This window comes from Ranitomeya imitator, chromosome 4 (genome assembly GCF_032444005.1).
Source record: "Ranitomeya imitator isolate aRanImi1 chromosome 4, aRanImi1.pri, whole genome shotgun sequence".
Classification (NCBI taxonomy): Eukaryota; Metazoa; Chordata; class Amphibia; order Anura; family Dendrobatidae; genus Ranitomeya; species Ranitomeya imitator.
In genome coordinates this window covers 283,188,100-283,204,692 of record NC_091285.1, presented here as the reverse complement: position 1 = coordinate 283,204,692, position 16,593 = coordinate 283,188,100, and the positions used below count along the sequence as shown (strand labels likewise).

General features: G+C 43.7%; 1 protein-coding gene across 1 annotated transcript in view; it reads right to left on the bottom strand.

Annotated features, from left to right (window-relative positions):
* Nucleotides 1-382: 382 nt before the first annotated feature.
* Nucleotides 383-16,593, bottom strand: part of XPOT (exportin for tRNA) — a 121,379-nt gene continuing 105,168 nt past the window's right edge. Inside the window, exons 23-25 of the mRNA XM_069764695.1 lie at nucleotides 5,772-5,843; nucleotides 2,397-2,453; nucleotides 383-2,310 (exon numbers count right to left, since the gene is read on the bottom strand). Coding sequence (XP_069620796.1) covers nucleotides 2,284-2,310; nucleotides 2,397-2,453; nucleotides 5,772-5,843 — 156 coding nt within the window. The 3' untranslated portion in view covers nucleotides 383-2,283. The remainder of the gene's footprint in view (nucleotides 2,311-2,396; nucleotides 2,454-5,771; nucleotides 5,844-16,593) is intronic.

Below are 16,593 nucleotides of genomic sequence, written 5' to 3'. Positions count from 1 at the left end.
TACTATCATAAAGCACAATATTTCACGAGAAAATCTCAGAATGACCAGGATCCTTTGAAGCGTTTCAGTGTTATGACCTCAAAGTGACAGTGGTCAGAATTAAAAAAAAAATGGCCTGGTCAGGAAGTTAAAAACAGGCTTCGGGGTGAAGGAGTTAAACTGAGTAGCTAAAGTTTTGCTCCCATTTGACTTCAGAGCTTTAAAATATGAATAGCCAAACACATTGTGAACTGCTTCAAGTGTTTTAGGTCACATCTGATTTAAGGGGTTTAAAGTAGTAAATTTTTTATATCACTTTATTACAACTGCAGTTTGTCAAGAGTCAAAAGTAATGAAGTACTGTTTTAAACACATCCAGGAGAGCAAAAATGATCAGACAAGATTTGACTACATAAAATTTATTGTTTCCTTTTATAAAAAGTTTATAGATTCAGCTCCTATAAATGTTGACATTCCAAGAAGCAATGCATTCAATATTGAGACGCCATCTCTGAAATTAATTATAAATACTGATGTGGATTGCATTTCTGGCTTATTTCCATTGTAAGCGTTTTCATGTCATCCGAATTTAAGACTGCAATGTGCAAACCAATACATTGAAAATTAGGGTATATGTACGCAGTTTGTTTTTGTTTTTTTTTGAGTATTTGTAGCAGAAAATCCCCAAATCTTTCTCAAAATTCCTCAAAGACTAGGAGTTCCTGCTCATGATCCACTCAAAAAAACTCGGCAAATAGACTGTGTGCACATACCCTTCAGATTAAGGGGTTCAGTTTTCTCTCTATATAAAAAATTAAATTGTCATGACTATCCACAAAGTTCACTATTTTTGCTTTATTCCTCCACAATATACATCAGGAGATGAAAACTTAAAAATATTAACGCCTTAGTAATTAAAAAAAAAAAAAAAAAAAAGTACATAGAGATCTCTTGACTTATTTTTATACAGTCCTGGTTTTGGAATTCCAAAATGAAAATATTACATTTAATTTATCAGGCTCAATTCACACTTGCTTTCTTGTTTCATAAAAAAAGAAAAAAACACACAAAATATTAGTGAACGGATTTCAGGGTTGTGAAATCTTAAAGGGAATCTGTGAGCAGGTCATTGCCAACTCATGTGAAAGCAGCCTGATGTAGGCAAAGAGATGCCGAATCCAATGATGTATCACTTACATTACTGGGTGCAGCCAGTCTTACACAAGGTTTTTAGATTTAACATGACAGCAGAGCTGAGAAAGCTAACCCCGCCCACATCATCTCTACACAATGGCTATAGCCAATGAGGTGCTTATAACAGGAAGGGGCGTGTTCCACCAGAGTGCACAAGCTGCTGTTTCCCAGCAATGATAGCTCCTGGTGCTAAAACATCATGGCAAGCAAATAAAACTATGGAGCCTGATAAGAGGCTGAAATTCATGTTTTCACCCCCACAGCGTGCTGTCTTTAGATTGCATAGCAAAATCCTACTGACAAATTCATTTTAATGCAGGAAAGAATGTATCAGTTTTTATCAAAAGAGGTCAGCAGATCCATTACTCTTATGTGCTTAGTTATTCCCATCTTAGATGGATAAAACTCCAACATGATTATATAACAACTTTAAATTCATCTATTAAAATTTGGCCCAGTTCACCTGCTGGCGCTTCTTGTATTTTAATGGTTTACAGCTACTGTAAAGGAGATCAGCTACCGCTGTTTTCTAGCTCGTCCACTTACAGGAATCACAGATCATTCTGGATTCTGGCCAGTCTCAATGCCACGGCTCTTCTAATGCTGTAGAGGTAGAGCTGCCTCATACCACAGCAGTGAAGTGCGCAGAGTCCAGACTAGCAGTGCAACAATGCCACTGGTCCGAACCATCAATCAACAAGGAGCACCCATCAGCCGCTTCCACCATCCCAGGGAGTCAGAAGTCTAAGGGGAGGTCAATATACGAAAAAAGAAAAGAAAATTGATGTTTATTTGATACCAGTTTATAAAAAAAAAAAAAAAATGGATAAAAAAACAAATGCCAACACAAGCATATTTTAAATGGAACAATGTTCCAAAATTAAGGAAAAAAAAAGGCTCCCCACTGGAGCTCGTTTCCACCATGTAAGACGTGGGTAAGAGATATGATGTGTCTGTAGCTCCTATGCTTAAATTAACTTTTATACGATAGGAAGCAGCTTCTGTATAGGACACCAGTTTATAGGCATGTACAAAATTAGCAATCTACATAAATTAATAACTGGAGTTCCTGAGTACGATGTCAGATGCATGAGAATTCCAGTATTTTCCTCAGGGCTTTGCTCTTTGAAAAAAAATCTGGAAAAAAAAAAAAGAAATGAGCCAAAATCAACCACACATTGTAGTCTTCAGACTTATCAAGTATATTAAAAGATAAAACATACCTTTAGATAATTCTTAAATACTTTAGCATCAGGTTGTTGAAGTGCTTGACAAAATTCCTGAGAAAAACAAAGAACAACAAAACAAATGAAATATACATTGAGAAAAATCTTGTACTTAGGAATTTGTACCATCTTCGTGCACGAGTTATTTACCGCTTTCAGATGAAATTGGAAGCAAACTACGGTAGGAATAATGGTCAGTGTGTGGGGGAAGTGTATTATATCTATACAACACTTATGGCAGTGTACATGGGCTCCATCATGAAGAAAGTCAGCAATATGGAAAGAAAAGGAGCATGCATATTGCATACTTGCAGGCACATGACCCCGCTCGCACAGCGGACACCGAGGCAGGCGTTCATAGAAGATTGTGATTTTTGCTATACATATGAGTGCTATGTATAGCACAGACGATAGGAAGATCGCAGCTTCAAGTCTTATTGTGTTTATTGAACACAGTAAAAAGTGAAGGGAATACAAAAAAATAATAATACACATTTGGTATCGCAGCGTTCAGAAATGTCCGATCTATAAAAATATAATTTAAATTAATCTGATCGGTAAAGGATTACATTTTTTTTGTCTCCACAACATTGCAAAATAAGAGGCGATCAAAACATCGTATCTATTCCAAAATGCCATCTGTAGAAATATCAGATCAATTTGCAAAAAAAAGCCATCACCCAAAACCAGATCCCAAAAAAATGGAAAAGCAAGGAGTCTTGAAAAATGGTGACAAACGCAAAAAAACCCTTTATTTAACCCCTCAGAGCTGCGACATGTCAGCTGTTTTCAATAGCTGACATGTGCCCGCAATGGCACATGGGCGGAATCACGATCCGCCCACGCCCGTTAGCAAGTTAAATGCCGCTGTCAAACTAACAGCAGCGTTTAACAAGCGCTGCCGGCCACGCGGCTGGAAGTACGTGCACTGCTGACCCCCGTCAGATGAACGGGGGTCATCTGTGCGTTGCCATCACAACCAGAGGTCTCCTCGAGACCTCTATGGTTGTTGATAGACTGCTATGAACGCCACCCTGTGGTCAGCGCTCATAAGAATGCAGTAATTCTACTGCATAGAGGTGATCTGAGCATCACCTATGTAGCAGAGCCAATCGAGTAGTGGATGCTTCTAGCCTCCCATGGAGGCTATTGAAGCATGCCAAAATAAAAAATAAATAAATAACGTGCTTAAAAATATATATAAAAAATATATATAAAAGTTCAAATCACCCCTCTTTCGCCTCAATCAAAATAATAAAAAAAACCCTATACATATTTGATATCGCCGCGTGATTAGTGATTAACCTGATCACTAAACGGCGTAGCAAGAAAAAAAATCAAAATGCCAAAATTACGTTTTATTTGGTGGCCGCGATATTGCATTAAAATGCAATACCAGGCGATCAAAAGAACGTACCTGCACAAAAGTGGTATAATTAAAAACGTCAGCTCGGCACGCAAAATAAATAAGCCCTCACCCAACCAGAGATCATGAAAAATGGAGATGCTGCCGGTATTGGAAAACTGCGCCATTTTTTTCTTTTTTAGCAAATTTTGGATTTTTTTCCCTCATCACTTAGATAAAAAAATAACTTAGACATGTTTGGTGTCTATGAACTCGTAATGACCTGGAGAATCATAATGGCAGGTCAGTTTTAGCATTTAGTGAACCTAGCAAAAAAAGTCAAACAAAAAACAAGTGTGGGAATGCACTTTTTTTTGCAATTTTATCGCACTTGGAATTTTTTTCCCCATTTTCTAATACACGACATGGAAAAACCAATGGTGTCGTTCAAAAGTAAAACTAGTCCCGCAAAAAAATAAGCCCTCACATGGCTATATTGACGGAAAAATAAAAAAAAGTTATGGCTCTGGAAAGAAGGGGAGAGAAAAATGAAAAAACCTCTGGGGGTTAAGGGGGTGAAAAAAAATTCAGAAATTTTGGACGAAAAAAAAGAACGTACACATATTTGGTATCTGCATACTTTTAATGACTTGGAGAATCATATCGCCAGGTCAGTTTTGCCATATAGTGAACTTCGTAAATAAAAAAAAAAAAAAAAAGATAAAAAAAAATGTTATGGCTGTTGGAAGAAGGGGAGGAAAAAACTAAAATGGGAAAATTGCTTGGGGATGAAGGGGTTAATGGGGCTAAGTGGTTCTCTGGTCACAAGTCAGTGAGGTCTTAGCAGCAGCTGCGCAAGCTTAAACAGCTAGGTACTGCAGAATGCCACCTACTCAATGCAGTATAAAACAATGAGCATTATTGCCGCTAACAAAGTGTGCAGTACCGCTGTGATAGCTGTTCTGCTGTACCTTACAGTGGCTGCTACATAATGAATAGGGTTGCGCAGTGCAGCTCAGCTCAACGCATGTACATGTGACTGCAACCAGAGCTTATAACAGCTGATTGGTGAACACCTCATCTGATATCATTGAGAACCTACTAATACCTAGGAACTGGACAATCCTTTCAAGACACATGGTATTACGAAGGTCCCAACCCTCTCCTTTATCAGATATATAAATATATGTGTCACCAAGTAGAATCATGTACTGATATAAAATGTAAAGTATATTGAAAATGTGTCAACTTCATAAAGGTTGTCCAGGAAAAAAAAAGAAAAAGTTCCCCAGGGGCACTCGCTGAATTAAAACATGTACTGCCAAATATGGTTCAACAGAAAAACTTTAGAATGCACTAATATAAATATGGCATATTCACCACATATAAAATGTTCATTCAAGATTTCTCAGCATCCATAAATTTCCAGCATCTAAAGAGGTGGTAAGATGCTCAAGAAGCTTGAGAAAAGGGTTGTGCCTATAGTAGCTTCTGCGTGATACTACCACTACTTCTGAAAGCGGAGAATAAATGGAATGTATTTCATATTTATTGAATATGCCAGATTTATGATGGTGGAATCTAATGTTTTTGTAATTAAACATTTAGCAGTAAAATGTTTTTTTAAAAAGTTAAACAGTAAAAAATGTGTAGTGTAATTTTTTTTATGACTGCTTGTTAAACGCAAGAATCAGTAGAAGCCATTATTGCACATTACTATATTTCAGTGTCGAATCAAAATACCTTTCCTTATTACTTGCATAGACTTGAGCAGCGAGTCATAAGGATATTGTCTGACATGCTGCTCAAGTCACCCGACTGCTGCAGCCAATCACAGGTTGTGGTGGTCCTGCTGCTGGTGGAATGAGGTCTCCTCTTCCTGTATCAGTGCAGACCGAGTGGCCTCCACTGGTTCCAGGTGGGTGTAAGAAGGCGAGTATCACTAGTTATTTAACATTTTCATTACATGTAAATTGATTTGTAATTGCTTACCTACAAAACTGCTAAATAGAGAAAATAGAACTTACCTGGATAATTTCTGGTGCCACCTGCAAAGAAGGCAGATATTCTTGCTGCAGATATTGAATACATTCAGGTCCCTAAAGCAGAAATATAACAAATTAGAAAATAGGGATTTGTGTACTCACCGTAAAATCCTTTTCTCCAAGTCATTCATTGAGGGACACAGACCGTGGGTGTATGCTGCTGCCACTAGGAGGCTGACATTAACCCCTTTCTATAAACATAAGGATGAATGACCTTGGGGAGATCAAAACATTCAACACCGTGGAGACACCATCACGTGTTTCTCAACGCAGTGTTCCAGAACACTGCTCCCATCCCTTATGGGAAATATGCAAATGCACGTAGAAAAGCCGCGGAGACACCAACACGTGTTTCTCAACGCAAGCAATAAATAGCCAGGTCTTTCACCGGGAAGGAACAACCACGGGAAGGGCAGCATCCAAAAAGGAAAACCACCTATGCCAAAACATGGTTTCCATCCACAGACAGCTGTTTCGGGGTATTTGCCCCTCATCAGTGTGGAGTAGGAAACTGGCTATTAGGAGCTGTGCCTGGTAAAAGGACTATAAACATAAGGATGAATGACCTCGGGGAGATCAAAACATCAAACAATAAATAACCAAGTCTTTCACCGGGAAGGAACAACCACGGGAAGGGCAGCATCCAAAAAGGAAAACCACCTATGCCACTGCGTTGAGAAACACGTGATGGTGTCTCCGCAGTGTTGGATGTTTTGATCTCCCCGAGGTCAAAGGAGGGGAAAAAAAAAAACGTATTTATTTCCATTTTTCCATCAGGGTTTGGGTTAGGGCTACAGTTAGGGTTGGGGCTAAAGTTAGGGTTAGGGTTGGGGCTAACGTTAGGGTTAGGATTACATTTACGGTTGAGAATAGGGTTGGGATTAGGGGTGTGAGGGTTGTGTTTGGATTAGGGTTTCAGTTATAATTGGGGGGTTTCCACTGTTTAGGCACATCAGGGGCTCTCCAAACGCGACATGGCGTCCGATCTCAATTCCAGCCAATTCTGCGTTGAAAAGTAAAACAGTGCTCCTTCCCTTCCGAGCTCTCCCGTGCGCCCAAACAGGGGTTTACCCCAATATATGAGGTATCAGCGTACTCATGACAAATTGGACAACAACTTTTGGGGTCCAATTTCTCCTGTAACCCTTGGGAAAATACAAAACTGGGGGCTAAAAAATTCTTTTTTTTTTCCACAAAAATTATTTTTTATTTTCACGGCTCTGCGTTATAAACTGTAGTGAAACACTTGGGGGTTCAAAGCTCTCACAACACATCTAGATAAGTTCCTTAGAGGGTCTACGTTCCAAAATGGTGTCACTTGTGGGGGGGTTTCAATGTTTAGGCACATCAGCGGCTCTCCAAACGCAACATGGCGTCCCATCTCAATTCCTGTCAATTTTGCATTGAAAAGTCAAATGGCGCTCCTTCGCTTCCGAGCTCTGCCATGCACCCAAACAGTGGTTTACCCCCACATGTGGGGTATCAGCGTACTTCGGACAAATTGTACATCGACTTTTGGGGTCCATTTTCTCCTGTTACCCTTGGTAAAATAAAACAAATTGGAGCTGAAGTAAATTTTTAGTGAAACAAGTAAAATGTTAATTTTTATTTAAACATTCCAAAAATTCCTGTGAAACACCTGAAGGGTTAATAAACTTCTTGAATGTGGTTTTGAGCACCTTGAGGGGTGCAGTTTTTAGAATGGTGTCACACTTGGGTATTTTCTATCATATAGACCCCTCAAAATGACTTCAAATGAGATGTGATCCCTAAAAAAAAAATGGTGTTGTAAAAATGAGAAATTGCTGGTCAACTTTTAACCCTTATGACTCCCTAACAAAAAAAATTTTGGCTCCAAAATTGTGCTGATGTAAAGTAGACATGTGGTAAATGTTACTTAAGTATTTTGTGTGACATATCTCTGTGATTTAAGGGCATAAAAATATAAAGTTGGAAAATTGCGAAATTTTCAAAAATTTTCGCCAAATTTCCGTTTTTTCATAAATAGTGGTAAAATTTCTATGATATTACCTGCATCATGAAGCCCAATATGTCACGAGAAAACAATGCCAGAATCACCGAGATCCGTTGAAGCGTTCCAGAGTTATAACCTCATAAAGGGACAGTGGTCAGAATTGTAAAAATTGGCCCTGTCATTAACGTGCAAACCACCCTTGGGGGTAAAGCGGTTAAGTGATAGAAAAAAAAGTTAACTCATCCCCTGCAGTATACACCCTCCTGCTGGCTCTCAGCTAACCAGTTTGGTGCAAAAGCAGTAGGAGATCAATAATAACATATGAGAGTATAGTATATCAAATTATATAAGAGTATAGCATGTCAAAATTTATATATATTCATGGGAAATGATATATAAGAGAATAGCATGTTCATTATAAAAAAACAAGCACAAACTAATAACAGGGCGGGAGCTGTGTCCCCAAATGAATGGCTTGAGAAAAGGATTTTACGATGAGTACACAAAAATCCCTACTTCTCCTTCGCCTCATTGGGGGACACAGACCGTTGGATGTCCCAAAGCAGTCCCTGGGTGGGAACATCAGATCAGACCATGTGTAAGTGCGCCACCGCAGCCTGCAGAGTCCGCCTGCCCAGACTCACGTCTGCGGAGGTCTGGGAATTATGGTGCTTCAAGGGTGCATTCGGGCTGGATGAACCCGCAAGGGTGACAGACGCACTTTGCTGGCGCCTGGTGTCTAGAACCCAAGGAACCTCGATCGATTGAGTGGAGTGAAAATAGGCTGACGTCTAACACAGAAGATGTGTAAAGAATGCACCAGACTAACATGGCCGAAGACACGGCTAAGCCCTTCCTGAAAAACGCCAGGAAGCCGTCCTCGACACGTACTTATTCAGGGAACTCACATTGTCCAGGGAATATATTACGTTTTGTGGACTGGAGCAGAAAGAGAAGAAAGAAAGAACGATGCCCTCGTAACACTGGAAGTACGATACCCCCTTGGAAACAAGGGACGGGCTGAGGACAACCGTGCCTTGATGGTAATAAGGAAAAAAGATCTGAAGGAACAGAGCGGCCAGCTCCGAAGACTCATCTGAATTGATCTGGACAACGTGGATGTCCAGGATCACTGGGGCCTTCCTGTTTCCTAAAGACCCTTGGAACTAGTGGCAGAGGAGTGATGGAGCTGGTATCACAGGAGAACCAGAGGATGCACTACGATGGCTATTGGGTATCGAAGCCGAATCATGAACTCGAGTACATTGGCATTCAGGCTGGACGCCATCCGGTCTACCTCTGGAGTGCTCCAGTGAAGGCAGATAAGTTGGAAGACTTCCGGATGAATTCTCCACTCACTTGAGGCGAGACCCTGGCGGCTGAGGAGGGACTGCCGCCCAGAGCTGTACTCCTGGAATGAGTACTACCGAGATTACCGGATGATAGATCTCGGCCCATCAGAGAGGATGAGGTACGTAGGTCAAGGTGTCTGACCGCGGGTACCTGCTAGATGAGAGACTTATTGCACAGCCGTGATAATATCCAACTGAATTTGGATGGGAAGACCTGACAGAGGGCATTGGGCCTGCTGTAAGTGCAGAGGTACCGTTGGGATCCCCAGAAAAAAAACTGATCGGGAGACTGAATTCCCGAGATAACCAGAGGCCTTGAGCTGGGACTCTCTGTAGTCAGTAGCAACCATTGAACCGGAAGAAAGGATCTCCCCCGGATGAGAATGACGCTCAGAGGTTACCCTTTGGAAACCTGTTTGACCTGTAGAAATAAACAAGCAGAGCGAAGGGAACTGCCTCCATTGCTATTATTACCCAAGGATACGTATAGCAAATGGATGGAATGAGGGCGGGTAAGGACCGGGGTTGAAATTCAGCCCTGTCTTGAGGACCCGCTTCTTTTCACGACGTAGCAGACGAGTTCGGCCTGTCTGGTCGTGGGCTTTCAGGCATTTGCCAGAATTGCCGGATGGCCATTCCGGCCCGCAATGAGGGGATGAGTGACCAAGTGCGGGGGCTCCCTGTTGAAGGACCATGGCCTTGTTTCAAGGGAGGATTCCAACCCTCTGGAGGTGTCCAGGATCGTCCTTAAAAAGGATATCTGCTGGGCTGGAAAAGAGAAAGACCTGTCTGAGTCTATCCGCCAGCCCAGGTGAGGAAGGGTATCGTAAGGTATGTGTATAGATGGGCTCAGCGTAATCCTAGAAGGACGGCTGGAAGTCGACCAGATAGGAGAGGACGGCCACGCACCCAGAGTGCCAGAGGGGCATGACAGCCGCCATGATAATGGCAAACACTTTGGGAGCAGTAGCAAAGCCAAAGGGCAAGGTCATGACTTGTGAAGGTAAGCATCCCGAATGTCGATGGATGCCAGAAAAAAAAACTCCAGCTTTTCCTATTGAAGTGATGGACGAGTGAGAGAACTTCATCCAAAGGAGGATGACCTTTTCGAAGCTTGTTAGAAGTTAGAGTTCCAGGATCGGTCTTCTCTTTCGGTCCTCTTTTTGGAACCAAGATCCCTCATATCTAGACTGTCCTGGACAACCCTTCCACTGTTGGTTGGATCTATTGGACCTTGCTATCCTCTGTTCCCACGTGGTGAACACTCCCAACTACTCACCGAATAAGCGACCACTCTGTAAGGGAGTGACGACAGAGGTTTTTTTATTTTTAATTTTTTGAACGTAGAGTATGCTTTAGTTCTCTGATCCATAAAGCTGAAAGGGAACCTGTCACCCCCAAAATCGATGGTGAGGTAAGCTCACCGTCATCAGGGGCTTATCTACAGCATTCTGTAATGCTGTAAATAAGCCACCGATGTAACCTGAAAGAGGAGAAAAAGAGGTTATATTATACTCACCCAGAGGCGGTTCCGCTGCGGTCCGGTCAAATGGGTGTCTGGTCCGCTCCGGCGCCTCCTATCTTCATTCCATGACGTCCTCTTCTGGTCTTCACGCCGCGGCTCTGGCGTACTTTGTCTGCCCTGTTGAGGGCAGAGCAAAGTACTGCAGTGCACAGGCGCCGGGCCTCTCTGACTTTTGTGGCGCCTGCGCACTGCAGTACTTTGCTCTGCCCTCAACAGAAGAGGACGTCATGGAATGAAGATGGGAGGCGCTGTTCCGGACCAGAGACACCCATTGGAGCAGGACTGCCCCTGGGTGAGTATAATCTAACCTCTTTTCCTCCTCTTTCAGGTAACATCGGCGGCTTATCTACAGCATAACAGAATGCTGTAGATAAGCCCCTGATGACAGTGAGCTTACCTCACCATCGATTTTGGGGGTGACAGGTTCCCTTGAATGAAATGGGATTCGCTGCAGACAGCGCCGTGCAACTAGCCGCATTCAAAGAGGCGTGCACCAGAAAGCTTCCCGCCCAAGAGATTTGAATGGTCCGCTGTACTGTCTCCGGAGGAGAGATAATTGATCTGAAAGAAACAAATCTAGATCAACACTGGAACCATCAGTAACAAAAAAAAAAAAAAAAACTTCATAGACCAAGCACCCTATGGTGAGGTGTATAGCACATTTTTCATACGACACTCCTATGTGCTGCGGACACTACTCCAATCTTTCTGTAAATGAAAGTAGCTAAGGTGTCCGACCAGTAGAGCATTGGTTTGGTAACCCGTGTGTGCTAAGGAAGGGAAAAGCGCTGAACTCTATGCCGAAAGACGGAACAAGTCATTGTCTGACTGTCCACGGTATCTTTAAAAGATGATCCATTGGGCAGGAATACTGGTAGGTGCCAGGTAGCGAAGTGCGTGGTTGCATCCGCCAGGTGAGGAAAATAAACCATCTCTTGAGTTGCTGCTGTCTTTGAACGTGCGGAGATAAAAGAATGAACTCTCAATCAAACAACCTCTTAACAGGGAGGTGGAGAGAAATCGTCCGCTTCCTCGCATCATCCGTTAAATAGTGGCGATGCAGAGGGGAACTGCTTGGACGTCAAAAAGAAAGGCATCTGTACATCTAGAGGGATCAAGTCCCCTGGGGGACCGGGTTGACATCAGGCCCGGTGGTAGCAGAGCATACACAGAGGGACACTCCATATGCTCATTTGATGATGGCGTTAAAAGATCGGTGTCCTTTGAAGGACCCGTCGCCCAGAGTATACGTGGAGGCGACACTCCATGTGCTCATTTGATGATGGTGTGAGGAGATCGGAATCCTTTGAAGGACCCGTCGCTGCCAGTATACGTGGAGGCGACACTCCATGTGCTCATTTGATGCCGGTGTGAGGAGATCGGTGTCCTTTGAAGGACCCGTCGCCCTTAAAAAAAACAAACAAACAAAAAAAAAAACAGTTAAACCAGGCATGGCATCTCATTTCGCCTGAAGAAGAGCATTTCTAGAGCAAGTCTATTTGGGATTATTCATGGTGTTTACCAGTGCGCTACCATGGTGCTCGCCAGTGAGTTGCTTATCCGGATGCTCGCTGTCCAGGAAAATTACAAATGCACTACTAAGGGTTTCCGTTTTTGAGGGACCCTGTGTGATCTAGAGGAAGGCCTTGTCAATTTACAGAGATTGTGGCCTAAATAGGCGAATTGATCCTGTTCTGAGGCTCTGGCAAGTCCAGATCCAAGGCAACGTCTGATTCATATGCGGAGTCTTATTCAGTTTCTAGAATACATGTGGCCCCTGCTAGCCTAAAGCTCCCATGTAGGGGAGGATCCATGTATATTGGTCTTGCGAGCACTTCAAAATAGAGGGTTCAATCTCTTGTCAGAGAAGCCATGGATTACGCCAGAGGCGAAGCCCCTTGGGGGGAACTAGGTACTCTGGGAAGAACTGGGATCGGTGGTGGCGGAGGGCTCCTGAGCTCATTTGAGCTAAGTACTCTGTTAAAGGTGATCGGCTTCCGGCTGGTCATGACTAAGAGCAGAGAAAGCTGGTCATGTGTCTCTTTAAAACTAGGGAACCTTTAAGACCAGTGGATGCTGGTCATGTGTCTTTAAAGGCCAGGAAAGCTGGACACCTATAAGCCCAGCGACTATTGGACATGCGCCTTTAAGACCAGGGAATGCGGTCATGTACCCTTAAGACAAGGAAAAGCTGGACGAGTAACTTATAGACCAGAGATTGCAGGTCGTAAGCATTAAACAGGGAACGCTAGTCCCTTTATGCTGCCGGGGTGTGTGCGGGGGAGGGGTGCGGAGGGAGGGATTGCCGTCTCCTTACCCGGATTCTGAGTCCCCCTTCTGGAATAGCGCTGTCTTCAGTGCTGAATACCGCCGGTGCGAGCAGCAGCCACTTCCGGATGAGCTCGTGTCCGGAAATGACAGGAGGAAGAAGATGGCCGCCGAGAATAGAGTTCTCGTCCTAAATGAGAGGCGCCTGAATAAGGAGGCGGGGCCTGTAGCACGGCCTAGCATGGATGGAGATCCGGGTTGCGGTTTACACAAACCCGAAGCCGGGGGCTACAATTTGAAGCCAGCCGGCGTCGAACGAGGGAAAAAGCTGCCGGTTGCGCAGAGCCCTCCAGCCGCTCGAGCCCCGGCACTTACCCCAGTATGCAGCTTTGTTCAGCAGGTCAGAAAGTAGAAAAGATCCTGTGCTGTTGCTGCTGTTTGGACGGTGCAGGGATAAGAAAAGTCCTCAATCCATCATCCCTTTGGAGGTGCAGAGGAACCGTCCGCCTCCTTGTACCATCCGCTTTTAATAGTGGTGGTGCAGTGGGGGCTGCTCGGACGCCACGCTGGAAAGTGCCTCTGAACAGCCGAGGGTAAAACCTGGTGGGCAGGGCTGAATGTCCGGCAATAGGCCTGGCTGCAGAAGAGGATACTGGAAGTACCATCCAGTGCTCGTCTGATAGAGAGTGGGAGAGATCGGTGCCCTTGAAGGGGCCCGTCGCCCCTAGAATCAGCTCAGACAGTGGCTTCCCACATCGCAGGAGAGGATACGGAGAGGTAACACTGTTGTTGGTTCGGGGAGATTGGAACCATGAAAGGATTTGTCGCCCCATTCGTCCGTTGTAAAGGTAAAAAGTTTTTGGGGTCTGAATGGCAGACTAGTCAGTGTGCCTCCTACGGACACTAAGCAAGAACTGGTTAACTGAGAGCCAGCAGGAGGGTGTATACTGCAGGGGAGGAGCTAACTTTTTTTGTATCACTTAGGCCTCTTTCACACTTCAGTCTTTTGGCGTCAGTCTGAAACCGCCATTTTCCTCAAATAGTGGATCCGCCATTTTTTTTTTGGCGGATCCGCTATTTTCCCATAGAGATACATTAGTGATGGATTGTGGCGGATGGTCGTCCGTTCCATCCGCCATGTGACGGATCTGTCGAGATTTGGCGGACGTCATTTAGACATTGACGGACATTATAACTTTTTTTTCTACGCCGAAATGGCATTTAACGACTGATCCGTCACGTCCGCCGTAATTTCGGCGGATCCGTCGCCCCAATCCGCTTTTCCAATTGCGCATGCTCCAAAAAGTAGATACTTTTCCCTGACAACCCCCAAGTAACGGATCCGTCAAAAAAACGGATCCGTTAGAACCGTTTTCTCAACAATTGTGACGGATCCGTCATTGAGTCTGTGCGCAACAACATGTATAGACAGTGACAGTATGATTTGTGCAAGCCTACATTCACAGAAAATCCGTTGTTAGTTCTCCAAGATGTTTGGAACAACCTCCCTTTTAAGTTCCTTCAAAAACAGTGCGCAAGTGTATCTAGAAGACTTGATGCTGGAGGACAAAGGGCAGTCACACCACATATTGGTGATTTAGACTCTACTTTTCATTCATTTTAAGTGATAAGAATGAACAATTAACACTGATTCTTAAAGCATTTTTACTTTGCAGCATTTTTTTCAACACTTGATAAACAGTACAATGAAAAAAAGTTTTAGGCAAAACAAAACTCCAGTTCTGTCTATTGATGGAGAATCAGTGGAAAGTTCGCCACTCTCTGTCAACTGTTTCTGCATCAGTGATAGAAGAGGTGGAACGGCTACCTCTCTATTCATTCTAGATGTAATAGTGATGTAAACAGGCAAGAAAAAAGGGATGTCTGAAGTTCATAAACAGGTAAAGTTTTTTTTTTTTTTTAACAGTTTGCAGCACTGGAGAACCTCCAGACAGCTTCAGAGGCAATGGTTCCTCTGCTAGCAGCTCGGGAGAGAGCAGTTTGGTTCAGCAGTGCAACCATGCTACTGGTAGGAACTGACATTGTATAGAAGCGACCTACCACTGAGGATCAGGAGTGGTGCACTCCTGAAGATACAGCTTGAAGGAAAAAAAATCCAAAAAACACCACCATGAAGATATACTCAACAATATCAACAAAACCATATATAAACACCAGCAAAATTAGCACACAAATATGTACCGTATTTTCCGGCGTATAAGATGACTTTTTGAACCCTAAAAATTGTCCCAAAAGTCAGGGGTCGTCTTATACGCCGGGTACGGTGTGTGCAGGGATCGATCCTGGATGTCGGCGTGTGGTTCCCAGGGTGTGGAGGAGAGGAGACTCTCCTTCAGGCCCTGGGATCCATATTCATGTAAAAAATAAAGAATAAAAATAAAAAACATGGATATACTCACCCTCGGACGGCCCCTGGCTCACAGCGCTGCTAGCGTCTCCCTCCATTCCTGAGAATACAGAGAGTGAAGGACCTTCGAAGACGTCGCGGTCACATGAGCGGTCACCTGACCACTCATGTGACCGCAACATCATCGAAGGTCCTTCACTCACTGCATTCTCAGGAACGGAGGGAGACGCTAGCAGCGCTGTGAGCCAGGGGCCGTCCGAGGGTGATTATATCCATGTTTTTTATTTTTATTCTTTATTTTTTACATGAATATGGATCCCAGGGCCTGAAGGAGAGTCTCCTCTCCTCCAGACCCTGGGAACCACACGCCGTATAAGATAACTGGGTGTATAAGATGACCCCCGTCTTATACGGCGGGCATATCCCAAATTCCATATATTATATGGAAAAGTTGGGGGTCGTCTTATAGGCCCAGTCATCTTATACACCAGAAAATACGGTAATTAAAATATGCAACTGGCACAGAAATGAAAAAAGAAAGACCCACATGGGAACAAGGTACAAGACTACCGATTTAAAAAAACAAAAAAAACAATTTAACCCCTTTACCCCTGAAGGTGGTTTGCACGTTAATAACCGGGCCAATTTTTACAATTCTGACCACTGTCCCTTTATAAGATTTCCCGAGCACGCTCAGATGTCCTCCGAGTATTTCTTAGAGCTCGGAGATTTAGTTTTTTTGCCGCAGCTGTATGATTTACAACTACTAGCCAGCTTGATTACATGTGGGGATTCCCTAGCAACAAGGCAACCCCCACATGTACTTATCCAAGTTGTCCAATTTGTCTTGAGTACACCGATACCCCATATGTTGGGGTAAACCACTGTTTGGGCACACGGGAGAGCTCAGAAGGGAAGGAGCACCGTTTTACTTTTTCCAACGCAGAATTACCTGGAATTGAGATCGGACACCAAGTCGGGTTTGGAGAGCCCCTGATGTGCCTAAACAGTAGAAATCCCCCAATTCTAACTCCAACCCTAACCCCAACACCCCCCCAACCCTAACCACACCCGTAACCCTAATCCCGACCCGAACCCCAGCCATAAACGTAATCCAAACCCTAACCCCAACCCTAACTTTAGCCCAAAACCCTAACTGCAAAATGGAAATACATTTTTTTATTTTACCCTTACTAAGGGGTGATAAAGGGGGGGTTTGATTTACTATTTATTGTGGGTTTTTATGTTTGGCAGCTGTCAGACGCTAAAAAACACTTTATTGCAAAATAGTTTTTGCATCACCACATTTTGAGAGC